Source organism: Sciurus vulgaris, assembly GCF_902686455.1.
Source record: "Sciurus vulgaris genome assembly, chromosome: 19".
NCBI classification, from domain to species: Eukaryota; Metazoa; Chordata; class Mammalia; order Rodentia; family Sciuridae; genus Sciurus; species Sciurus vulgaris.
In genome coordinates, this window is record NC_136480.1 from 6,427,702 (window position 1) to 6,454,436 (window position 26,735).

General features: G+C 45.0%; 2 protein-coding genes and 1 long non-coding RNA gene across 12 annotated transcripts in view; 2 read left to right on the forward strand and 1 right to left on the reverse strand.

Annotated features, from left to right (window-relative positions):
- IFT122 (intraflagellar transport 122) overlaps nt 1-14,923 on the reverse strand; it is a 62,203-nt gene extending 47,280 nt beyond the window's left edge. For 5 of the 7 annotated variants that reach the window (XM_079122103.1, XM_079122102.1, XM_079122101.1 and 2 more), the window contains exons 1-5: nt 14,766-14,922; nt 6,951-7,017; nt 5,559-5,643; nt 3,693-3,771; nt 1,740-1,816 (exon numbers count right to left, since the gene is read on the reverse strand). In XM_079122103.1, the coding sequence (XP_078978229.1) occupies nt 1,740-1,816; nt 3,693-3,771; nt 5,559-5,643; nt 6,951-7,017; nt 14,766-14,806 (349 nt within the window). In that variant the 5' untranslated portion in view covers nt 14,807-14,922. Of the gene's footprint in view, nt 1-1,739; nt 1,817-3,692; nt 3,772-5,558; nt 5,644-6,950; nt 7,018-14,765 lie in introns of all 7 variants that reach the window. The other 2 variants (XM_079122098.1, XM_079122097.1) reach the window with 1 other exon arrangement.
- LOC306650255 overlaps nt 1-25,552 on the forward strand; it is a 44,398-nt gene extending 18,846 nt beyond the window's left edge. Inside the window, exon 2 of the long non-coding RNA XR_013760835.1 lies at nt 24,846-25,552. This is a non-coding gene — a long non-coding RNA (uncharacterized lncRNA). The remainder of the gene's footprint in view (nt 1-24,845) is intronic.
- On the forward strand, nt 15,100-25,552 carry MBD4 (methyl-CpG binding domain 4, DNA glycosylase). Of its 4 annotated transcripts, none has more exons than XM_079122105.1 (8): nt 15,100-15,394; nt 17,099-17,316; nt 17,948-18,759; nt 21,252-21,329; nt 21,406-21,540; nt 22,118-22,267; nt 22,820-22,959; nt 23,850-25,552. In XM_079122105.1, the coding sequence occupies exons 1-8, from the start codon at nt 15,302-15,304 to the stop codon at nt 23,925-23,927; spliced, it is 1,704 nt and encodes a 567-aa protein (XP_078978231.1). In that variant the 5' UTR covers nt 15,100-15,301; the 3' UTR covers nt 23,928-25,552. The 4 variants fall into 4 exon arrangements, with proteins under 4 accessions (XP_078978231.1, XP_078978232.1, XP_078978233.1 ...); XM_079122106.1 differs by having other exon boundaries at nt 22,856-22,959; XM_079122107.1 differs by lacking the exon at nt 21,252-21,329.
- Nucleotides 25,553-26,735: the final 1,183 nt, after the last annotated feature.

The window sequence follows — 26,735 nt, forward strand, 5'->3', positions numbered from 1 at the left end:
GCCACCGGAGCACAGCTTAGCATTTCAGTGATGAATGCTGGTGAGGGGCACACGCCTGTCATTCCAGCTGCTGGTGGCCCAAGGCAGGAGGATCACAAGTCAGGTCAACCTGGGCAACTTATCAAGACCCTGACTTGATATAAAAATAAAGAGCTGGAGAGGTAGCTCTGTGGTGGAGTGTCCCTGGGTTCAATCCCCAGCACTGCAAAAAATAGGTAAATAAAGTGATGATTGACGCTGAGAATCCCGTTTTCTCTCCCAGGCCTCTGCCATAGCACGAGGCCTCATTCCTGGGACCCTCAGTACCTTGGGCTTGCTCGCCTCTGGCCTCAAATGCCCTGGCTCAGTGCCCCACAACAGGGCCATCTTCAGACAACATATGCAAATTCTACTCCCGGCCTGAGCCGTGAAGCGTGATCAGAAGGGAAATCGAGTGCCCAGATGTGTGTATGCTACGCAGCCAGGTGCAAAGCTCAACATGTTATTTTTACCCGCTTCCCCCTAGTCCAGGATGCCCCCCGTGACACTCCCACCTGTGCAGGTTATAGCTGCTCCACTGAGCCTGTGTGGGGCCTCCAGCTGGAGGGAACCTGCCCTCAAGCGCTCACCAGAGCAGGTTCTAGATGAGTCCATTATCCTGGTCCACGCCCTGGCTCCTCCACTTACCCCTGAGTGACCTCCAGTGACCACAGAACCTCCAGTGACCACAGACCCACCAGTGACCACAGACCCACCCTAAGCCCCAGTTCTTTTTCATCAGCAGAATGGGAATGAGAATAAAACCCGGCCTTGGGGATCGTCACACAGCCCAACCTGGAATTCGCCCTTAACCTGCAGGCAGTGCCTGGCACGTAGCAAGCATTCAGCAAATTTTTACTAATAAGATTTTTTTTTTTTTTTTTTTTTTTCACAAATTCTACCTTCCTCCAAGACCACAAGCTTGAGGAGAGGGATTCTAGTTTACCTTTTTAATCGCTCAAAGTAAGCCCAGAGACCAGTCAGTGCCTCACAGGAAGAACAGGCTTCACTATTCAAATGAGTCCCTCCCCTGCTTATTTACACAAGTGCTCAGCCACACTCTCTTTTGAACCTCAGAACTGTATCAGTGGGACAGACAGGGTGGGTCACGTGTTCCTTTAGGATAAAGGCCCTGAAATGCTGAGCGGGATTGGGCCTCTGGCTCCCTGTCCCCTGGCTGTTCCGCTGTCCCACTATCTCAGAGCACAGAGACGCTGAGGAGCGGAAACCCAGAATCGACCTTTAACTACAGGCCCCCTCCCTCCTTGCACCTATCACTGACACCTCCTCTGTGCCACTGCCACCCAGTCCCCGCCTGATGTCCCCAGGGCCTTCAGCCCCTCAGGAAGCACAGTCACGCGGACAGTCACGACGACACACCACCCTTGACACAGTGAAGAGCTTCCCACCCACAAGGTGAGCACAAAGGAGGGTCGGCTGGACTGTCCCTGCCAGGGCGGCCACAGCAAGTCGTGCTGTGCCTTCAGCAGGCCCTTGCCTGGGGCCTTTCTCGCTATATCTGAAGTCTCACCAGGCTCAAGGTCGTCCTCATCCACGGCCTTGGTTTTGACACAACTTAAACAATAACTGCCAGCCTCCCCGCCGCCCCGCTGCCCAAGTCGGAGAAGTGGTACCGACGGTCAGTCACGGTCACGGATTTCAGCACGTGGGGCTCAGAGTCTCAGTTATTCCAGGACAAGACACTGGAAATCAGAACCTACCAAAGTCGTTGGAGGAGCAAGACGCCAGCTGGTGCGTGATGGGGTTGTAGGAGACGCACTGCACAGAATCATTGTGCCTGGAAAGGAAACAGCTGGAGGTTGATATGCAGCAAGCCACAGACGCCTCAGGGGTGACCACGAAGGATGGGAACCACGAGCCCGAAGCCTCGGACCGCATGTCGCAAGCTCTGCTGCAAGTGATCCACCAACAGCACAGGGACTGGTGCCCCTTCTCAGAACGCCTCTCACTGCCTCCCCCAGGACTACTGGGTTGATGAAATGAGGACATAAAGCACCAGCCTGGGGGCAGGAAAACGAAGGAAGGGATTCACTTGTGACTGTCCCTCTTAGCATTCTGTGGTGGCCTGCAAGCACAGGACAGAGAAGCAATGAAGATCTTGCCGACCAAGGTCTGGCAACGTGGCAAGGCCTGAGAGGACCAGGAAAATGGAGGGCGCCCCGTACCACACAAGGCATCTCAGCCCCAGACTTGTTCCTTCTGCGTGACACTGGACTTCCACCCTCAGCTCAGGTTCTCATCTGAAAATTGTCCATTTGTGCACCCATGTCGAGAACAAGATCGTTCACAAGAGCCAAGAGCTGGATGCGATCCAAGTGTCCGCCAACAGATGGACAAAACAAAATAAAATGGTGCACGAGCACATGCGCACACACAGAACAGCATGTTACTCATCCTTAAAAAGGAAGGAAATTCTGACACGTGCTACCACATAGATGAAGCTTGAGGACATTACACTAAGTGAAATAACTCAATTATAACAGGACAAATCCTGTGCGACCCCACTCACCCAGGGTACCCGTCTAGCCAAATTCACAGACACAAAAAGTAGAAAGGTGCCTTCTGAGGCCAAGGGAAGGGCAAAGGTATAGAGTTCAAGTTTTCCAACAAGAAAAGACTTTTGGAGATTGGTTGTGTAACAAGGTGAATGCGCTGCACACGCCGCCCAGCTGTACGCCACACACAGGGTGAAGAGGGTACACTTTCCTGGGCACAGTGATGCACACCTGTCATCTCAGCAGCTCAGGAGGTTGAGGCAGGAGGATTGCGAGTTCAAAGCCAGCCTCAGCAACTTAGAGAGGCCCTAAGCAACTCAGCGAGACCCTATCTCTAAATAACATACAAAAAAGGGGAGCTGGGTCTGTGGCTCAGTGGTAGAGCGCTTGCCTAGCCTGTGTGAGGCACTGGATTTGATTCTCAGCACCGCATATAAATAAAGAAAATAAAGGTCCATCAACAACTAAAAAATATATTTAAAAAAAAAAAGGAGGGAGCTGGGGATGTGGCTCAGTGTAAGCGCCCCTGGGTTCAATTCTCAATAGCAGGAAAAAAAAAGATGGTACCACGATTAAAAAAAGAAAATTGCTTGGGTACTTATTGTGGACCAGGCACTGTACTAGGCACCAGAAAGACAAGAGTGAGCAAAACTAGAGTCTGTGCCCTCCTGGAGCTCATAGGCTGACAGGTGACATCATAAAACTACATCGGCATAAAATGCCACCAGGGAGACCTGCCTGAGTCTAGACGAGCAGAAAAGAGTTTGCCGGGGCAGTGCCACCTGAGCCTTAGACCTGCAGGCTAAGAAGGGGCTACTGAGCAAGGCAATGGGGCAGGAGCACACTGGCCCCAAGTTTCTGGCTTGTGGCGCTGGGGGGATGAGAAGCCATTCCCTGAGGTGGGGCACTGGAAGAGGACAGGCTGGGGCTGAGGTGGCATCTGTGATGATGGATTAAGTGAACATGTTATATGTAAACACCCGGCCCAGCTGGCCACGCTCGTGAGTATGACTTCACTGCCCATTCACACCAAGGTCGTTTCAAGTTCATTGCAGATTAAAAAAAAAAAAAGGTCACCTTTACATCTTTTCTAAGGATTTTTGCTACAATAATGAGTCAAACTAATAATACTGCATACTTAAATGGTGGGTCACTTACGTGTACTTCAGAATGCCTTCCAGTTTTGATGTCCAGATAATAACGCTTTTATCAGCTGATCCAGAGGCAAAGCGCTTGCCTAAAAGTTTTTTAAAAAGAAAATTGTCACATTCATATTAAATCAGCATTTCCCAGAGAGCATTTCTTAGAAAACTAGTTTTTTAAGGTAACTGTTACCCTCTTCTCTCTCTTTTTTTTTTTTTTTTTTTTTTTTTTGGTGCAAGGGATCAAACCAGGGCCCTGTGCACACCAAGCACACACGGTGCCACTGGGCGACCTGCCCTCTCCTGTGCACAGTACAGGGAGACCACACTCTGGAGTCAGCACGCTTGGCTCCAAACCTGCCCTCACCAGCATGCCCCACTCAGGTGACTGAGGGCCAACAACATGCACATACCCTGGAGTAGCCAGGGGCAATGACTTGTGCCTGTAATCCCAGAGGCTCTGGAGGCTGAGATAGGAAGATCACAAGTCCAAGGCCAGACTCAGCAACCTAGTAAGGCCCTAAGCAACTTAGTGAGACCCTGTCTCCAAATAAAATGTAAAAAGAACTAGGGACGTGGCTCGGTGATCAAGTACCCCTGGGTTCAATCCCCAGTATCCCCCACCAAAAAAAAAACTAGTTGTAGCCTGTCATCTCAGTGGCTCAGGAGGCTGAGGCAGGAGGATTGCAAGTTGGAGGCCGTCTCAGCAGCTTAGTGAGACCCTAAGCAACTCAGCAAGACCCTGTCTCTAAATAAAATATAAAAAGGGCTGGGGATATGGCTCTGTGGTTAAGCACCTCTGGGTTCAATCCCCAGTACCAAAAACAAAACAACTAAACAGAAAAATCATGGAGTCATCCTGCCTCCCCTTTCTTTACATCCCATATCCAATTTGTCACGCAATCCTATTGGCTTCACCCTCAAAATATATTCAGAATCTGGTTACTTTTCACATTGGGCTGGGGATGTGCTCAAGGCCAGAGCACTTGCCTGGCATGCAAGTCTGAGGTTTGAGCCCCAGCACAAGGAAAAAAAAAACCTGATTACTTCCCACTACTTCCTTGGCCTCCAGAAGGGCCTGAGCCACTGTCGCCCCTGGCCTGGGAGACGTTTTCTCACGGTCTCCCTGTCCTGGGCCTCATCTCTGCAGGTTATTTCCAACACAGCAGCTGGAGGGAGGCTTTTAGAACGTAAGTTGGATCAGGACCCGGTCTGCTCGGAACCTCTCAGTGTATCTCCATTTTCACCAAGATCCAAGCCGAAGCCCTTGAGCTGCCCACGGGATCCAGGTACCCCACCACAGCTACCTCGCTCCCGGCATCCCCCACTCTTCCCGCTGGCTGTCCCCGTTCAGGGTACACACACTTGCAGGGGCTCTTCCCTCTGCAAGGCCTCTCTCCTCCAGATGCCTAGAATCTTGGGCCTCATCTTCACTCATCTTCCCCGTCTAAATGAGCTCTCCCTCACCACCCGACTCACTCAGGCACCCTGCCCCTCTGCCTCTGGGGGTCCCCCTCATCCCGCCTCTTCTTCTTCCATACACTTAGTGCCTACGTAATGGCACTGCTTAATTTTCCCTTAATTCACTATGTTCATTGTGTGTCTTCCCTCATGTCCTGTCCCCGCCCCCCAGGACAGAGGCCCCACAGGCCATTTTGTCTGGCTTGTTCTGAGGTGGTTCGAGCCCTCGAGCACCTTGGACAGTGCCTCCAGCCTGTATGGCCTGCAAGACACACTTGCTGCATCACATGGGGAACGCAACTGCACACAGCTGCACTGCCTTCTGATCTGCAAGCCGCATTTTAAAAATAAACAGTGACCACAGAGAAAAATGGCAGCTCTGAGGCCATTTCAGAGAGCGGGACCCGGAGCAGCCGCTTACCATCCTTTGCGTAGGCCACACAGTACACGGTGTCTTTGTGTCCCTTGAGGGGCTGAACCAGGGTGCCATCGGAGGTGTCATAGACCTTGTGGGGAAAAGACACAGAAGTGCCCGTCACCTCGGTGGTACCTATTATTCAGAACTCCTGCAGGGTTGCTGCTGTGACATTTGTGTTTGTAGTAAAACATCTGTCAACATGCTAAACGCATATGAAATAAAAACCACGCTGCGAAACCAGGAAGAATACGACGTAGCCACGGGTAACCAGGAAGTGGGGTCCTGAGGCTATGCTCTGTGCGACCGGGGACACAGTGATCCACTCCATGGAAATTCTCCACAAACTTCCCTCATTCTGAGGCGAACCTGGATAATGACACGAGGGCAGGCCCTTCTACATAAAGCCAACGCGGATAAACAGCCGGCTTCCAACAAGGTTAAATTTTAGTGCTAACTCGGCCCTGTAATACCAGCACCATAGAGAGAGGTTTCCTATTTGTTACTGAGAGTTTAAAAGCCATAGCCCTGAACCCTGGCTTTGCCAGCAGGAGGGAGTGTCACCAAGCCCAGCGGTGATATGGATTTTGGATATGTTATAGCATATATGCGATGGAGAGATATAAAAACACACCATGAAGATCAGAGCAACACTGTCCAAAACGGTCGGCGTACTGGAGAAGCTGATCCGTAAGGGAGAGCTCCAAGGCTCTGGATTGTTTACCCTGGCGAGAAGCAGCCTGCAGAACAACGTGCCCACGGTTTACAGATCATGCCGTTACCACGCAGAGAACGGACATCAGCCAGCCCGCCTATCTGGAGACCACAGAGCAGGGGAAGTGGGCTGACGTAGCAGGAAGGGAGATCACAGAGGTTTTCAGGTCAAACAGAGCGAATTCTCTGAAGATTACTTTTCTATACTGGGATAGGCTCCAGAGGGAGCGTATGTCCTTTGAAAATATGAAAAATAGGACGGCCGCCATATGGAACTGCTTAGGTGGGCCACTGCCGAAAAGTTGGGGTCAGGCTATCTGGTGCCTCGTGGAGGGAGTACCTTCAGTCCTGTTGCTTGAATTTTTCCAGGGGACAAAATAGGAACTGACACCCGCCCCGTTTCAAAAGCATTTTGATGAATGGTCTTCACCTCTTTCGTGGGCGTCTCAAAGCAAAAAGGGACAGAGGAGTAACTCGTGAGGAAGCACGGTTCACAAGTTCCTGTCTGATCCTAGTTCACTTACCTGTTTTGAATAGCACATTTCCTTCCCTATTAACAAGCCACGACTCATTTTTCCATCCTTGCCTTTTTTTATCTCCAAAAATAGGAGGAGGGTCCAATTTCAGAGGACTTCTAAGAGGGTGGGGAAAACACTTAAAAAGGAAGCCCAGACAAAATCCTACCAGTAATCTGTTTCCTGCAGCCAGGATCAGTTGCGTTCCATCGGGCTTAAATGCAAGGTCATAGACACTAAATCAGAGACAAGACAAAAAGACAATTAGCAACCAAGACGAGGAGGTCTGCTAATGGCCAGGAAAGCCAACTGTGTTTCCATTAGGAAAACACTGCGTGTGCATCGGGGAGAAAAATAACGGCTAAGAATTGCATTTGGCTGCAAATTCCATTCAACCACCACACCCTGGCAGCCCACGCCGTCAACAGCCCTCTGCTGTCGGCTCTATGTCCCACTTTCCTCTGATCCAGGAACCACACTCCAGAAATGATTCAGAGTCAACTGTAAAGGGCGCTAACCCTTCCAATGCCACCGTAAAGGCCACACACCCTGGGAGAAGGTATGAAGGCTAGGAAGTCCACTCTGATATTTACTGAGTGCCTCTGTTGCTAGGCAACAGCAGATAGAGGGTGAGCAGCTCAGAGCCGCACCCCCCTCCCCCGCCCTCAAAGAAACTACCATCCAGGGGGAAGGTGTGAATCAGACACCTTCACCAAGAACGATTCATCCAGGCGAAGACCTTCTTTTCTTTTGGTCCCAGGGACTGAACACAGGGGTGCTTAACCACTGAGCCCTTTCTATTTTTTCAGACAGGGTCTTGCTAATTTGCTGAGCTGCAGGGCTGTCTTAAACTTGCAATCCTCCTGCCTCAGCCACCCACATTGTTGGGATGACAGACGTGTGCCACCGTGTGTACGGTTTAAGGCACACATTTTTTCACATTTTAGCATCTCTGAGTTTGGAATATATATATGATAATTGATGATACATCAATTGAACTGATAGCATTTGCCTGCTTTCTTATTGACAGGCAAAATAATGGTATTTGAAAATCAAGGACTTCAGCCGGATACAGTGACACATGCCTATAATCCCAGCAGCTTGAGAGACTGAAGCAGAAGGATCACAAGTTCAAAGCCAGCCTCAGCAACTTAGCGAGGTCCTCAGCACCTTAGTGAGACCCTGTCTCTAAATTAAAAATAAAAAGGGCTGAGGATGTGGCTCAGTTGTTCAGTGCCCTTGGATTCAATCCCTCGTACCAACAAAAAAGATTCAAAGGAAGGGGCTTCATGCAGAAAATAGTCTTTGACACTTAATGGGGGGTGGGAGGGGGGCAAGAATGGAGGAAGGAGGGACTGTATAGAGGGAAAAGAGGGATGGGAGGGGTGGGGGGAAAGGAAAAAATAATGGAATGAATCAAACATCATTACTCTATGTAAATTTATGAATATGCAAATGGTATGCTGTTACTCCATGTACAAACAGAAACAACATGTATCCCATTTGTTTACAATAAAAATAAATTTTAAAAAAGTTAAAAAAAAGTGAATTTGAATGAACTTTGTGCTAAAAGAAAATAGTCTTTGAACAAGGTAGGACTTTGTGACATGCAAGAGGAGACTGAGAAGGCACAGCAGACAGAAAAAGCAGAGACATGAATGTGGGGACAGCAAGTAATATACATAATTAAATTATGTATGAGTGAAACGTTGCCTATCTACAAGGCCGGGGGAGAGAGAAGGCTAGAAAACCAGGCCAGAGTCATGTTCAAGGACTCTTGAATGGGCCAGGCAGAGGTGTCGTTGCTCGGGTGACACACGTGCATGGAGACAGCACAGGCAGTCTGGTGCTGGTCAGCATCTAAAGTGGCAGCATGTGGAGCTCCTACTGCAGACGGCGCCAGCCTGAGCTTTGCAAACCCATAATTTCACTCCATCCTCCCAAGAATTCTGTGATGTAAGGATTATGACCACCAGGTCTCTGGACAGAAGGTTCTGCCTCCATGGACTCTACCAACCATGGGGTGAAAATATTTAGGAAATAAAAATTGTAGTGAACACATACAGACTTTTTCTCATCATTATACCCTCAACAATAGACTACAACATTTATGTTACATTAGGTACTGAAGTTATTTAGAGATGATCTAAAGTACAACATAGGTTCTATGCCAACACAATACCATTTTATATAAGGGACTGAGCAGCCATCAATTTGGGTATCTGACAGGGTCCTGGAACACACTGCCCACAGATAGGGAGAGACGATTGTATTCTGTTTTGTAGATGAGAACAGCACAGTTCAGAGAAGTCAAGTACCTCACCCAATGTCACACAGACAGCAAGTGAAAGGCTCAGAACTCAGCATGGCTCTGCCTCTAGAACCTGTGCTCTTAACCACCGTACAATATTGCCTTCAAATCTCTTCAACTGTCACCAAGTGTGTCAAATCTGTCACCCTATTGCTTTAATAAGAGCAGTGGCTAACATTTATTGAGTACACATATTTCTGTGTACACCAGGTACAGCTCACTTCACCACCCTCTACCCATTTTGCAGATGAGACAACTAAGGCACGATGAATGAACTTAAATAACCAGCCTGAAAATAAAATGCTACCAAGTGGAGGTGGAGCTAGGATTCAAACCTAGGCAGTCTGGCTTTAAAACCCATGCTCTAACCATTATGCTGGGCAGCCTTCATTATCCTCATTGTTAGCACGTGCCACGGTCAACAAAATAATTAGCAATGGTCTTCATGCCGTACCAAAAGCAAAAAAAAAAAAAAAAACAACTTTATCACCTACTCAAGGCATTACTTGTAAAATTGGAAAAGTTCAAGAAAAGTTCAAGTCTTATCTGTCTGTTTACTGGGGATTGAACCCAGTGACCACTGAACTACATAGCCAGCCCTTTTTATTTCTTCTGACACAGACTTGCTAAGTTGCTGAGGCTGGCCTTGAACTTGAGATCCTCCTGCCTCAGCCTCCCAAGTAGCTGGGATTACAGGTGTGCGTCCCAGCGCCTGGCAGGCTGTGTGATGTTTTGATCTAGGTACACATTGTAGAAAGTTGATTAGCATATCCATCCCCTCAAGAAACAACTTACCATTTTTTGTAATAAGAATATAAAATATCTCTTCTCTTAGCAATCTTGAAATATGCCATACATTAGCCTTGGTATGCGGTGGAATAGACATGGAAACTTACTCTTCCTGTCTAAATAAAACCTGGTGATCTTTGAGCAACATCTTCCCTTTCACTATCCCTCGCTGTCCCCCCACTAGTCACCTTTCTGACCCCTTTCTCTGAGTCCACCCTTTCAGATTCTACCATAAAAGAGATCATAAAGCATAGGCTGTACTGACTCAGAAGCTTCCTTGAGTAAAAACTCTGCACTTACTTAAGAGATGATAAGGAAGGTCAGCTCACATTATCTTGTGTGATTCTTAGGACATGATGGAGTAGATGGGCAGGCATTGGCCTGTTTTTATAGATGAGGAAATGAAAGTGTCAAGAGACAATTTGCTGACTGATAGGTAACTGTCAGCTGGGCGTGGTGGTGCCTGCCTGTCATCCCCAGCAGCTTGGGAGGTTGAGGTAGGAGGATCGCAAGTTCAAAGTCAGCCTCAGCAACTTAGCAAGACCCTGTCTCTAAATAAAATCCAAGAAAGGGCTAGAGAGGTGGCTCAGTGGTTAAAAGCTCCTGGGTTCAATCTCCAGTATCAAAAAAAAAGGAAGTGTCACATCCTTTCCAGCTGAGAATCCTCTGGACAGGAGCAAACTCAGGCCCTGGGTCCTTTAGCTTCCTCCTCCTCTGTTATGTGGCTGACAGACCTGGGCCTTCCTTGTTCGTTACATTTTTTTTCTCTGCGTCCAGGGGAAATGTCCTTGGCACATTTCACATTCTGAGAAGCTCGTAATTAAGTGAAAGTAGAAAAGTGGGGCCAGAAAAGGTGACATCCTATCTGGGCTGTGGTCCTCCACACTGATGGGACCGTGATGGGGTCTCTCTCCCTCATCCACAGTCCTTGGTTATCCGCTCCCTTTGTGCGTCAGACACAGTTCATCTGTGTGGCCTCTTCTTCATAAGGTATTTGGGGCTCAATTATCAAATCATTTTCTAGGGTCTCGCTTGGGCTGAACTTGAACTATCTTCCTCACAAATGTGAAAAATTCACTTGTGAAATTTCTTGAAACTTGCCTTCCTAAAATATAAGACAAGACTGACTGGTCCCAGCCTAAACTTTTACTGTCTGCATAGTCTGCACACTTCAGTGTGGCTCCGAGTTGTACTCTTCTATATTTTCACTGTTTCAGATATTATCCTGTCTCTTTAATTATATGCAATTTGAGGGCAACGATCATGTTTTATATTATACATTCATGGCCCCGCAGTATGTGGCATTGTCCTAGAAACATAATGAACATTTCTGACAAACTGACAAAATTTTATCTTGAAATCCCTCAGACTTTAATTACATCATGAGATCACAGAAACCCAGAACTGGAAGGAATTTTTGTCGTGGAGTCTAACGCCCCCACCAGGGCAAGAATTCCCTGCACAGGGCCATTCCGGTTCCTGAGCTAGGAGCTCACTCATCCACTGGCAGTCTGCTCTATTATGGGATGGCTCTCTCCCCGAGTTCCCTTTTATGAAGAGGGAAGATCTCATCAGATTCTGCTGAGGACCCAGGAACTGTCCTCTGCCGACCCTGCACCAGCTCACTGCAAAATGAAGTCCCCAGAGGCCTCTCCAAACCCTATGCCATCTGACCCAGCCCCTGTCGCTTGGAAACCAGAGGCAAAGTATGTCACTTTATTAAATCTCAGTTGCTTAATCTGTACGTGGGATAACCATTCCACTTCCCAGATTGTTGTGCAGATTAAATAAAATGATGCAGGTAAACACATCTGGCCTACAAGCTGGAGTTTCAGCAAAATGGGGTGGGCTGACCCAATAAAGCACCAAGGTAGAGATGAACCCAGAGCAGCGCATTGAAGGGAGAAAACAAGCAAGTTCAGAGGCCTTTGGGGAAGGATCTTTGAGTAGGAAAATGGAGTCTCTGGCTGAACTCCAAAGCTGAAATTTAAGTGTTAGCAAGCTTGGAGGGGAAGAGGGCCAGGAGGACCACCTAGCAAAAGACTCGACTGAACCTTGGAAGGTAATGAAAAGTCACACTGGGTTTATGAGATGCAGAATAACACAGAGTTCGAGTGCTATGTGCAAGATGGACCAGAAGCAAAAGAGGAAACCAGGAGACAGTGGCTGGTTCAGCTGTAGAGGGCTGATCTTTGACATCTGAGATTTTTTAATTCCACCAACTACTTTTTTATAGTTGTTTGTTTTGTTTTGTTTTTAATCTTTTTGTTTGTTTGTAATTTTTGTTTTTTTCCCCTGGGATATTACCTGGTATATCTAGCTGCCATTAGGACTGCTGGTCAACTGAGTCACAGGACCTGTTGTTTATCTACTTATTCATTTATTTATTTGGTATTGGGAATTTAACCCAGGGGCACTTTACCACTGAGCTACATCCCCCCACCTCCAGCCCTTTTTAATTTTTTTTATTTTGAGACAGGGTCTTGCTAAGTTGCTGAGGCTGGCCTCCAGCTTGTGATCCTCCTGCCTCAGCCTCCTGTGTTACGCATGTGCTATTCTAATAAGTTATTTCAAACCTGTAATGAGCCAAAAAGCAGACAGCCAAACTTCATTCACTCACTTATTCCTTCAATCATGAAACATCTATCCACCAAATAGTAACAACCGAAGACTTGAAGAGGCTCTGAAATCATTTGGAAATGAATAACATATAGCCATTGCTTTTAAAGGGTTTATGGACTTCTGGCATAAACAGATTTTAAAATGACTCTTATGCTTGACAGACTCTAAATACCACAAGAGATGAAGGAAGAGAATTCTGTGCCAGGGGTTGAAAACAGAGCAGATCAGGCTGCATTTGGCCAGCAAATGTTTTGTTTGGTCCACATGGTGTTTTACTTTGTTTCTTCCTTTTAGGAGCCAACGTTTAAAAATTAGGACGTTTCACATTAAAAACCCAGATTCCTAGCTTCTGGCAAAAATAGGAAGATCTGAGCACACGAGGCCAAGTTCCTGCATGGTGGTGACTGGCAGGAGCGAGCAGCAGCTGCCCCTTTCAAGCAGAGCCTGAGCTCTCCCGGTTGCCACAGTCCTTGCCACCCCCAATTTTTCTCTGACATCAAAGCCAAATGTTCAGTTGCCAGTTATCACCGGCTTGTGCAATGGGTACCTCTATAATAGAAAGAAAAATAAAAAGAATTTTACTTTTTACTCCATTTCCATTAAAAGTAAAAAATTAATGCTGGTGCTGTAGCTCAGTATGCATGCTTATCAGGTATGCTCAAAGCCCTGAGTTCCGTCCCCAGCACTGCAAAAAATATTTAAAAATTAAGCCACGCATGGAGGCACATGCCTTTAATCCCAAGCTATTTGGGAGGCTTAGGCAGGAGGATGGTAAGTTCAAGACCAGCCCAGGCAACTTATTGAGACCATCTCTCAAAAAATTTTTAATTAAATTAAATTAAAAAGGGCTTGGGAGCTGGGCATGTGGGTACACGTCCATAATCCCAGTGACTAGGGAAGCTGAAGCAGGAGGCGGAGGTTCACAAGTTCAAGGCCAGGCAACTTAGCAAGAGCCTGTCTCAAAATAAAAAGGACTAAGGGGTGCAACTCAGAGGCAAACTGCCTCTAGGTTTGATCCCCAGGACTGCAAAAAAATTTTAAAAATAAAAACAGATAAATAAAGGGGCCTCAAGAGATACTTAGGATTTTAGTGTAGATATTTTGGATTTTAGTATGGAAATTGGGAAAGAAGCTACACGTGAGAGAAAGCTCTCAGAAAAGACAGAGAGCTAATGGCAAGTATCCTGTCCCAGTGGCCAAAACAGCCTCCACAATGAAAAGATCATACAGGAAGATTTTAAGCCTCTGAGAATTATTCAATAACTCAGCACTTCCCAAAATGTACCCCTGGAAAATGGATTTAGGTGGTAAAAAAAAAAAAAAAAGGAACAGGGCCTTAAAATAACACTGAATCACAAGATGAGAAAGTCATTCTCTTTCAATTTTTTTCCAAACTTTTCTAATTAGGAGAAAAATCTTGGTTTCCTGCCCATCTTAAGTCTCTCTCTCACCATAAGCGTGAATCCCCTTTTAGAGACAGTAGAGCTCAGGTGTGAAGGTTCCCTGGCAACAAAATCTAGTTGCAACTTACTAATGCTGCTTTTGTTTCTCCCTGCTTGAAGTTTTACAGTTGTCTTAAAGCAAACCAAATTGATTTTTCATACATGGAGTAACTAAGTTTCTGTGTAAAATATAAAACCATATTTAAGCCAAGGGAGGTAGGGGAGCGCGCACGGTGGGTGTTGCACGCCGGTAATCCCAAGTGACTTAAGAGGCTGAGGCAGGAGGATCAGAAGTTCGAGATCAGCCTCAGCAACTTGGACAGGCACTAAGCCACTTAGAGACTCAGTCTCAAAAAAAGAAAAAAAAAGGGGGGGGAAATGTGTATCCTCAGGACCAAAAAAGGAAGAAAAAAAAAAAAAAAGAGAGAGAGAGAGAGAGAATTTAGAGAAGTGCCAAGTAAGCAAGAGTATGGGTAATATGTGACTATGGGGGGATGGGGAGAGTGAATGTGAGGAACACTGTAGTAGGTGCCAGCTGCGCCCAGGACGGATTCTGAGCAAAGGAGAGACAAGACCGGATCCTGATTCCGTAGAAACCCGCCTCGACAGCTCACAACCCCTTTGCAACCTCTCCAAGCCTCAGTTTCTCCAACCACCAAGTGGGTGAAAACCTTGCAAGCTCCCAAGGACCTGGGTTCAGCGCCCTCAGCCCAGGCCGCAGGCCCGTTGCCCCTGGCAACCGCGACGGTTCAGGCAGTGGCTCCCGCCATCCCCTCCCGGGCTCGGCCTCCCGCTCCTCCCCGATTGCCCCGCTTCTCACCACTGATCGACTTTATCTCTCCACGTCAGCACGGACCTCATTGCGGCTTTCCCCACGCCTCGGGGCCCCTCCTCCTCGGTCTCAGAAACAGGCGCCAGTCTGCTGGCCACTTTAGCTACCTACGCTACCCCTGGCAACGCACATGCGCAGTAAGCTACGCGCCTGTGTTCGCAGAGCTCCGAGTACGCATGTCTAAAAGGTAGGGCGCGCAAAAGGGCGAAAGCGCAGATGGAACCGGAAGCCAGAAGGCGTAAGCGCAGCTACGGCGTGCGCGATTGGTCGAGGCGGGCGGTGGGCGGTGCGTTTTCCTCAACAAAGGATTTGATTGGCGGAGCCTTGGAAATGGCGGCTGTGGTCAAGGGGGCGGTCGGAAAGCGGCTGTGGAGTCTAACAGGCTCTCTCTACCTTCAGGCTTTGGTTGCACCCCTGTGCCTCGAACTGAAGAAAGCTGCACATCTTACTCTTCTCCACACGCAGGGCTTTGCAAGTTTCGGCCTGTCGCTGCAGCTGGACCCCGCTTGACGGGCTCCCCAGGGATGGACATTGGGAGCCTGGGGGACTGCGGACCTGCCCCCTCGGTCGCTTCCCGTGAGCGCCCAGTCCCAGACCAGCTCTGTGACCTCCGGCAAGTTATTTCCCCTTTCGAACCTCAGTTCTACCACCTGTAAAATGGGAACGGGGTTGAACGGTCTGTGGGCCCTTCTAATCTTTCACGGAGGATTGACCAAGACCTCGAGGCCCACATGCTTGGTTACTAGCTCCGGGAGAAGGTCGCTCCTTTTGTAGGATCAGCCCTGGGATGCCCCAAACTGCCTTACGCCGGTGACTAGAAAGCTGGAAGGAGCAGGGAGGTTTTGTGGTGCAGGTAGAGGCCGAGTGCGGGGGTGCATGTCTCTAATCCGAGCGACTCGGGAGGCTGAGGCAGGAGGATCTCAAGTTGGAGGCCAGCCTCAGTAATTTAGAAACCCTGTCTCAAAATATAATCAGGCTGAGGATGTTGCCCCTGGGTTCAATCCCTTAAACAAAAAAGAGGCCTACTTTGGTTGGAAAATACTACAAATATCGTGGAGGAGATGGTGTATTCGGCAAGCAGGGGCGCCCAGAAATGGGCTCCATGAGAAGTAACAGAGGAACTACAGTTCTTTGTTGCATACTTGAATGTGTGAGATTTCAGCCTGGAATGACTTGCCCACATTTAAAAAAAATAATAATAATCTTCTAAACTACCTTAAAATAGATATTGCCTCTTTTTTTTTTTTTTTCTTTTTTTTACAAATGAAGAAATGAGTCTTTGAGAGCTTAAATGACTTGCTGTTGGACACACAGATTTGAGCCCAGACTTTTCGACCAGATTTCAGTGTCTTTAACTCTTAAGTTAGTTTCCCTGTTTGTAGAAAATATGTTGGATTAAATGATCTGTCTAGATTTGTCCAACTTTTAAAATGTTTGATTTAGTGATTAAGATACACTTTTCTGAACTTTTTCAATAATAGTACAGGAGAGAAGTGTTAGACCAAACAGTTCTGGTATCAGTTCTGCCAGTAATTTAACCTTTCATCACTCAGTTTTATCAATACAGTAAGAGTAAATCTGATCCTACCTACTTCACAAGGTTTTTGTGAAGATTAAGAATGAAGGAGATTTGAAAATTCTTGTCAGAAACTATTTCCCTTTTGACGGATTGCAATCTCTGATTGAAGTGACAGAAACTCTGACTCAGAAAAATGCACACATATGTAAAATTTTTACCTTACTCGTTTGCAGAAGAGAGGGTTGACTCACTGGCTCCTTTAAGCAATCCTTTTGATCACTGGTTAAGAGGTCAGTTATTTGTTGGTGTTCTCAAACTTAGGCCAAGTGTCATCAGAAATCTTTATAATAGCTGGGCTCAGTGGTGTATATCTGTAATTCCAGCATCTCAAGAGGCTGAGACAGGAAGATCGAAAGTTCAAAGCCAGCCTCAGCAATTTAGTGAGGCCCTAAGCAACTTAACAAGGCCCTGTCTCCAAATGGCCCTGGGTTTAATCCCTGGTACTAAAAAAGAAAAGAAATCTTTATAATAGCCCTACTCAATGATTAACCCAAAAAATGTCTAGCCAGGAGCTTGAGCTTTTCATTGAACAGAGATCTCCAATACTTCCAGGTTGGAAGACAAGAAGCTGCTGGAAGACCCGAAGCTACTCTCACAGCACAAGACTGGTCCTTACTGACTTTAATCCCCTCCATTTGAATCTGAATTATCCATGTGGTTCCTACACTGTCATGGAAATCAAATCGACAGAGGAAGAGAAATTTTAAAGAGCTAATCACTTGCGCTTTGTCTTTCCAGCGAGGAAGATGTTGCTGTGGGATTGGAAAGAGGGGGAGAAGATGACAAACAAAGAAGAAGCAGGGAGTGTAAGCCCCAGCTACAAGAGGCCCTGGCCTCTTCTCGGTTTGGTGGTAGCACAGTGACAGAATGCCCCAAGCCTGTCCCAGGTGGATGGCAGAGAGTTGTGAAACAAAGGTTATCTGGGAAAACAGCAGGAAGATTCGATGTCTGTTTTATCAGGTAAGCATGCAAGGTGGCAGATAAAGACCGTATAGTCAAATAAGTTTGTCTCGACGGGTAGTGGGAAAACTTAGCAGGATCTTGACTTATTTCTAATTTTGCCATGCCGTTGGATTCTGTTTGTTCAGTGTAACTGGTTCATGATAGCAAGTCATTTGAGTTCAATTGCATACATTTTGTCCCTCCAACTATGAATGGTATGAATGATGCAGTTGCATTTAAATTATATTTATGAATTTATTTATGCAGTCACAGGGGAAACCATTTTAAAGTTCCCTTTATAACACTTTTTTTCTTTTCAAATGACAAATGCTCATGACAGCATTTCTGACATATTAGTTAGAAATCTGAAATGTGGTCCAGTTCTTTTTAAAAGTCACTTCTGCTGAGTATGGTGGTACACAGCTATAATCTCAGCTGCTCGAGAGGCTGAGGCAGTTTGAGGTCAACTGGGCAGCTAGGCAAGACCCTGTCCCAAAGTTAAATTTTTAAAAAGGACTGGGGATGATGTTCAGTGGTACAGAGCTTTTGCTTGAGACCCTGAGTTCAATCCTCAGTATCAAAAAAAAGAAAAAGAAAAAAAGGCACTTTTATTTACCAGCAGTAAGTTTCCTTTAATATCATTTTCTAGCCCACAAGGACTGAAGTTCAGATCCAGAAGTTCACTTGCTAATTATCTTCTCAAAAACGGAGAGACTTCTGTTAAGCCAGAAGATTTTGATTTTACCATACTTTCTAAAAGGGACATCAGGTCGAGACATAAAGACAGCAGCTTGGCAGCTCCGACATCCCAACTGCAAAACAAAAGTACTATTTCAAACCGGAACCTCAGGACACGAAGCAGGTGGAAGAAAGATGTGCTTCCTCTGCCAAGTAGTGGTTCAGAGTTGCAAGAGAGCAAAGGACTGTCCAGCCCTACTTCCATTCCATTGACTTTGAAAGAAGATGAGTGTGATAATGATGTTAACTCCAGGAAGGTTAGAAAGTCCAAAGGAAAGGTGACGATTTTGAAAGGAATTCCAATTAAGAAAACCAAAAGACGGTGCAGAAAGAGTCTTTCAGAGCCCATTGAAAGGAATGGAAAAGGAGAATCTCTGTATGATAAAGCAGATGCTGAATGTGAGTCACAAGACAGTGAGCTTGGCATCTCTGTCGCCAGAGTAAGCCCCGGGACCCTCCCCGCGGCTGATGAGGTAAAGAGTACTGTAAAGGGAAACTCCCTGAATTCAGGGCCAGATTTTCATTTTGAACAAATAACTTCTGGCGCCAAAACCAAATTTTGTTCGACCAAAGAAGCAGAAGCAGAGCACAACGAGAAGTCTGAGGAGACCTTTTTAGAACCAGAGGAAATCAGATCAAGAGTAGACGACTGGGGAAAGAAGGAACATTTGCATATTGACATTTTAAAATGCGGCTCTGAAATAGGCGACAAATGCTCACAAGGCAAGAGAGATTCTACTTCTGAGAAAATATTTCATGGTATTCGGTGCATTACAGTGCTGTTAACCGTGGACTGAGGAGTTTATACTTCTAGATCTTGTATTTCATGTCTGTCCTGTGGTTAAGATACAGGCGGGACGAAGAAATACGGCCATATAGGTCTATTCTCCAGTTTATCCTAATGCCCTGCTTACTGACCTTCCCTTCTTCTTTCTAGCCAGTGATCTTAAGACTAAGGAAAACTGAAAGTCCTCACTTGTGAAAAGTTCACAGAAGACTCCTCTTACGCACACACTGAGAATAGCCACTGTCTCCACACGCCTGCTGTTACTTACTACTGATGTGTGACTTCCATTTTAATTTTGTATATATCATAGTCATTTTTGTCTTCTATTATAATGTAGTACTTCTCTAAAAGGCCTAAGGGTTCTAAATAATTCAGAAGCGTAATCACATAGTTCATCTATTATTTGTAATATGCTCATAATACAGAGTTCAGAGCTGAGCCGTTTGGCTTTTATAATACCTCAGTGAATAATAGATAAAAAGGAGATCTTTTGAGCAGCCCTGTATTAGTTATTCATTATGCCATTATATTGGTGTAATGGCATAATGAATAACTCCCTTAAAGAAGAATAGTAATAGTACTTAATAATCCTTTGGGGGACAAATGAGTGGAGGGGGGATTAGACTTGATTCCTGATCTCAATCCCACCATAATTTTATGTCTTCTCCGTACATGGAATTTCTCTACCTTAAACAGAAGGTGACCATATATACCTAGGACTCTTAGAGTTCAAGTCTGTCCTTAAAGACTGAGCATCTTAAAGAAAGCATTGGAGTTTATGTAGATTTATTGCTAATATAATGGGCAAATTAAATATTAAAAACATCCTTTTATGGCTAAGACAAAAGTGTTCTATTCAGCTTATACTTAATGTTTGGTTCTCAATATAAGATGAAATACCCTTAGATTACTAGGTGTCCAGTGGAATAGTAAAGACTTTCCTATTTTTTTCTTTTTTTAATTTTTATTGTAAACAAATGGGAAGACTTTCCTCTTGACTGAGCTAGGAACTGCTAAGTGAACTAGTAATAAAGGCGGCTAGTTAGTCATTATTTATAGAAACCCACAGAAAACGTTAGCAAATAACTAGTAAGAGCAGTTTCTTTTGTTCTGTTTTTTTTTTTTTTTTTTTTTTTTTTCCCCTTTCTACTGGGTTTTATCTACTCAAAATAGAACAGCAGAAAACACTAGACCAATCTGGAGACCTTGACACTTGTCCCAGTTAGTCAGTCTCAGTATCATTTGGGGATAGTTACTTCATGTCTAAGCCTTAGTTTCTTCATCTGAAAAATAAAAATAATAGCCCATTTTTCACATCAATAATATCGTGAGATAAAATGAGAATGGAAAAGATGATGTCATGCTGTACAAGTGGAAGGTAATATTAACCGCAATTCAAATTTAGAGGATATGAGGAGAAGAAGTAAGTACAACTAGTATAGAATTTTGAGAAGTCTGATAACATTCCCAGGAGATAGGAGTGTTGCAGGGTAGAAAGCTGAGATTTTTCTGCAGGTTCTGTTTTGCTTATATTTTCCCCACCTTTTTTTCTTTTTCTTTCTTTTCAATTACAAGTGTTCATTCCAGAAATTTTAGAAAGTATAGAAAATAAGAAATACAATAGTCATTATACCATTTTGGTTTATGTTTTTTTTTTTTTTTTTTTTTTTTTTTTTGTAGTCTTGGGGATTAAAAGCAGGTGTCTACCACTAAGCTACTTCCCCAACTCTTTTTATTTTATTTTGAGACAGTTTCAAGGCTGGCCTGAACTTGTGATCCTCCTGCCTCAGCCTCCCAAATAGCTGGGATTAAAGGCATGCGCTATCACGCCCTGGTTTATGTCATTCTTAACCCATTGCATCCTGGAGTCCCATACGTAGAGACCTTATGGGTTAATGTCTATGTGTGCATATACATATGTATGTGTTTTCAGGAAATTGGGATCATATGTAGAATCTTGCTCTTTTCATTTATAAGTTAATGGGAAAATATTCATATAGATTCAAAAATGTTTTAATTACCACATTGTGTAAATATGTCATACTTTAAAATATTCCATAGTGTTTCCAATTTTTCAATACTGTGAGCTCTAAACAGAAATCCTAGGAAATGAGTGTGACAGACTGGGTCAAGGGTCTGGACTCAGGAGCCAGACTGCCTGGGTTTGAATTTGAGTTCTGATACTAGCTCTGCGACACTGGGCTTTTACTTAGCTTCTCTGTGTCTCAATTTCCTTGTCTGTAAAGTGGAACTAAAATAATGCCTGGTTCGTAGGTCCCTAGTAGGATTAAATTAGTTAAAATTGATGTAAGTACTTAGAATAATGCCTGGCATGCTTTATAAAAGTGGTTGAATTATCATTTGATCCTTGACAATCTCTTTAACCTAACCATAGATTCTGTATTCTCTGTTCACTGTTCCTTTTCAGAAGACACCATCATCCCACGGACACAAGTAGAAAAAAGAAAGACAAGCCTGTATTTTTCCAGCAAGTATAACAAAGAAGGTATCCCTTTCCCAGTGACAATATCAGATTATAAGCCAGTTTCAGGTGCTTAACTCTGATGCAGTGTGTCTTTTAGCCCTTAGCCCCCCACGACGCAAAGCCTTTAAGAAATGGACACCTCCTCGGTCACCGTTTAATCTTGTCCAAGAAACACTTTTTCACGATCCATGGAAGCTTCTCATCGCGACGATATTTCTCAATCGGACATCGGGTTTGTGGATTCTTCTCACTCGTGTCTTAGTAAAGGCAATGTGACCATGAGAAAGAGCAAATTGATTCGGAGGTCCATTTTGAGACTGTGACCTCAGCTAAGGTCTTCCCTTTCTGCCCTGAAGCTCTTCCCCCATGAGAAAGTTAGACTTAATGACATCCAGTGGCCCTTTTAGCATTAAGAGCCAGATCATGTTTTGTACTTCCACATTAGCTTTGGTCATCAGTGCAAATTGGTCAATTAGCATTTCCCCACCCTGTATCTTATATAAAAGCATTTCCTTTTCATTGAATGCATTTTGCATTCTGTGTGCATCTGCGCTAGTTATCTAGCAATCTGATTATTTAAAGATTTAATATTCACACAAGGCCAATTTCAGCAGGATTTTGGCCTATTGACCAAATAGACAAGCAGTGTTGGTATTTGTCTCTAAAGGTGGCTGCTGGTTTGGGTAATGGCCTCTTGTCAGTAGTGAAACAAAACCTTTATGTGAGATTTCTAGATAAGAAACTACCTGAACCTAAAAGCAGCCCTTCCAGAGGCTGGCTTGTAGTCACAGTTATTTCTGTTATCTCAGGAAAAATGGCAATACCTGTGCTTTGGAAATTTCTGGAGAAATACCCTTCAGCTGAGGTAGCAAGAACTGCAGATTGGAGAGATGTGTCAGAACTTCTTAAACCTCTTGGTCTCTACGATCTTCGAGCTAAAACCATTATCAAGTTCTCAGGTATGTTCCTTAGGCCCAAAGGAAAAAACAAATTTTGCCTTTTTTGTTTTTTGTTTTTGTTTGTTTGTTTTTGAGGTACTGGGGATTGAACCCAGGGCCCTGTGCTTGTAAGGCAAGCACTCTGCCAACTGAGCTATCTCCCCAGCCCCAAATTCTGCCTTTTTAATAGAACCACACTTAAACTTTGATGTCTTCAGATGCTACAATAATAGAAGGTATTGGGCTCAAGCACTGAAGGTATTTACAAACAGCCTGCCTGCCCCAAACTGTAGTCTTCCACCAACCCAGGTGCTAAGTCTTTGTCCAGCAGAGGCTGGGCCCTGTGCGCAGAATTAGGGAAGAAGTCAGTGGAACAGAAAGCCCTGTCCTTCAGGATGTTACCTCTGTCTAGTTAGCACAGCATAAGATAGTAGCCAGGAAGTCATAAGCATGCTGCAGGAATTCCAAGAAGAGCAGTCACAACCCAGCTTATCAGGAGTTCCTCCCGTCCCTTTCCACCACACTCTCCATCCCGCCCTCGTCTCCACACATTTATGGACGGTGTCTTCCTAGAAGCTGAGCTCACATGTGCAATGTTGTATTCTCCAGACGAGTATCTGACAAAGCAGTGGAAGTATCCAATTGAGCTTCATGGGATTGGCAAATATGGCAATGACTCTTACAGGATTTTTTGTGTCAATGAGTGGAAGCAGGTAAGGCCCATTCCCAGCCTTAGTATAAGCAGCACATTTGTTTCTGAAGCAAAATAAAATCAGTCCACAGTTACGGCTATAACTATTTATTGCACTAAAGTGCTATTGGAGTCCTGATCAGTTTTGTTCCCATCTCAAGGGGAGCTGGTGGCACGGAGTTGTCCACAGCAGGGAGAGGGTCAGTAGACACTCCCCAAGTCCACAAAGACTCTTTAGCATGGCGTCTGACTGGCCTCCAGCAGTTGGTCATTTTTTACCCTGTTTCTGCCTTTCCCTATTTATGTTCTGTCTCTACATCTGATGTGGTTTTCTTCCTGTCAAAAGGAGGCAGGTTTGGGCTCAGAATGTTGGCTTGTTGGGTTTCTTCTGGTGGTCTCAGACTTTTGGGCAGTAACTGGGTCCTCCTTCAGCTACCCATTCTGTTGAGTGTCCCCAGCCCTAAAGCACCCTGATGGCAGCTGGTGGGTGGCCTGGTACACTGTCCTGTTAACTGGTGACTTGCCCTCAAACATTCACCCTTCAGGGATAGGTCAAGCCTGGGCTGAAAGGACACAGTCTTGTCCCTGCTTCAGCAGAGCAGTCCAATGTGACCTGAGCAATCCCTTCAACCTCTCAGGGTCTATAACCTCCTTCTAGAAAATATATTAGTCCTCACCACCTGGACACTCCAGGTCTGATTCAGTACTAAACTAGAAAGCACTTTGCAAACTGCACAGGATCACCTTAATGTAAGGTGTAATTTTACACGTGAGTCCTACTAGGTTAAGGGGTATATTTCAAGTGTATTATGTACCAATCCTCACCAAACCTTTATAAGCCAATCTTAAAAAGTGTATTTACGACTAACTTAAATGAGCCCTGTGTCTCCTAATGTGTCCTATTTCTTCCAGGTGCATCCCGAGGACCACAAGTTAAATAAATATCATGACTGGCTTTGGGAAAATCATGAAAAATTGAGTCTGTCTTAAAGTCCTTTGAAGTTTTCAAACTTGTCTTTTGTGCATTGTTTTGCACTGGGGTGTGGTTTTTTGGGTTGCTTTTGTTTTTTGCAGTGCTGGGGATGGAACCCAGGGACTTGCACGTGCCAGGCAAGTGCTCCACCACTGAGCTCCACCCCCAGCCCTGCACTTCAGTTTTTAAGCATTAAATGCAACCTAGCTACCTTTCCAGGCATATAGATTTTAATTAGTCCAACTAGGAGCCCACCGTGTATTTTCTTAACGTGTGTGGTACTAGTGGCCCTTTATTACTGAATGTCCTAAAACATATTTTGAGATTTTTTTTTGATAAATTATTTGATAACAGTCCTAAAAATGTATATGACTTTTCCAGTAATGGAATGGAATGTGAAAGTGGTAAAAGCGAAAAATGCTTTTCTGAGTCATCAATAATACAAAGCAGATTTCCATCAGCCCAGCTAGAGAGAATAGATTTTCTGTTCTTTCTGTAGACATTACTGAACACGATTGTGATGTGAAGAACCAAAGAGTTTGCCAATAATAATTTTTTTGGGGGGGTGTGGGCAGTGGAGATTGAACCCAGAGGTGCTTTACCACTGACCACCATCCCCAACCCTTTTTATTTTGAGACGGGGTCTTCCTAAGTTGCTGAGTCTGGCCTTGAACTTTCAATTCTCCCAAGTCAGTGGGATTATAGGAATGTGCCACAATATTACAGATATTATAATGTTATAGTTCAGATACTGAAACATTTATCTTGTAAAGAAATTATCAAACAAAAAAATCCTAAAGTAATGTCTTTTTTTTTTTTTTTTTTGGTACCAGGGGGATTGAACTCAGGGGAAGTCAACCACTGAACCACATCCCCAGCCTTTTTTGGGTGTGTGGGTATTTTATTTAGAGACAGGATCTTACTGAGTTGCTTAGGGCCTTGCTAGTTGGCTGAGGCTGGCTTTGAACTCATAATCCTCCTGCCTCAGCCTCCTAAGCTGCTGGGATTAAACGTTATTAAGTCTTAATTACCAATTACCATTTTAAGGTATAATTTGAAAGTTAAATTATAATTAATTTATAATTATAAATTATAAACATCCACTTTATGATGTCCTATCACATTTTCATTTAACAAAAATTCTTGTAGCACACTCAGTAACCAAGATCCACTAGTGGCTCACGTTAAGAACTGGGGCTGGGGCAGTAGTTCAGTGGTAGGGAGCTTGCCTCACGTGTGTGAGGCCTGGGGTTTGATCCCCAGCACCACAGAAAGAAAAGAAAAGATGGGCTGGGTTATAACTCAGTGGTAGAGCACTTTGCTAGTATGTGAGGCACTGGGTTTGATTCTCAGCACCACATAAATAAATAAACGACCATCAACAACAACAAAAAATTATTTAAAAAAAGAAATAAGAAGAAAATACACAAATACACACTGGGCTCCCAGTTGGACTAATTAAAATCTATATGCCTGGAAAGGTGATTGGTTGTGTTTAATGGAGTGCTTAAGGATTGAAGTACAAAACAGTAAAACGTTTTAGAGTATATTAGGTGATTCCTAAAAATATTTTTATTAAAAAAGAAGTTAACCTCCAAAGAAGGCATCGTACGTTCCTTTTGGTACTGGGGATTGAACCCAGGGGCGCTTGAGCACTGAACCACACCCCCAGCCCTTTTTTGTAGTTTACTTAGAGACAGGGTCTTGCTGAGTTGCTTAGGGCCTTGCTGAGTTGCTGAGGCTGCTCTTGAACTTGTGAACCTCCTGCCTTCTGACCACTGGGATTCCAGGTGCGCTAGCCTTCCCGTGTCTGGGCAGCTCCGCACTGGCTCTTGGGAATGGTAGGTCTGCCCCCCACATCCATCTTATAATGTGAAAATCGGCTCATGTCCTTTACCTTGATCCCTTTGTGAAGACTCACCTCTCATCTTCCACTTTGGAGGATGAGGCCTCCAGTGTTTTATGCCATTTTTATCATAGGTTTTGTAATAATCTAGTTCAAATACTGAAACATTTTCCTTAGAACTCACCAAGCCACCCCCCCAAAAAAAATCCTCAATTATTGTCTTAGTTACCAATTGCCATTTTAAGGTTTAATTTGAAAATTAAATTGAATAAAGGAAAAGTGAACCAATTGTTCAGAAAGCTGCCTTGTTGTAGGGTGGTGTGGGAGCAGATCAGATGCAGCACTTCCACCTCCTAAAACAACTGGGTTTTTAGAGGAGACTGGATTTCGACCAGAGAACAGGGAAACTGGCCACCCCTCCCCCAAGACATCATGGTTCCACTTCGTGATCACCCCTCACATTTCCATCTCACAAACATCAGCATCTTATTCACGAGGTGCGAACACTGAAAAGACTGGAGACCCTCATGCTAGGAGAGAGTGGTACACATAGCAGTGGAAGGAACAAAAAGGGTACAGTGTGAGGACTATACCCCATGTGGCAGCTGAAGGTGTAGAAGGGTCTCTGAAACCTTGGGCCACAGTAGGGTTGCAGCGGATGACAGACTCGCCAAATTTCAGTATGGGGCATGGCAGCACACAGGCTCGCTGACAGCCTGGCCTCCCACATGCCCACTGATGCTGAGCACCCATGGAGCTGAGCTCTGACAGGTCAGCTTAGCCACAGCCAGGCCGCCTGGCTCCAAGCTGGCTCTAACCCGGCTCTAACCCTTTCTTGCGGGTGAGGTTGCCTGACCTCGGTACCTGTTTCCTCACCTCTGAAATGGAACAGTGTCACCTCTCTCACATGGTTATTGTGATTATTAAGTTCATACACATAAGTGCTTACATGGTGCCTGCTTTCAAGGATGCTGCTGAG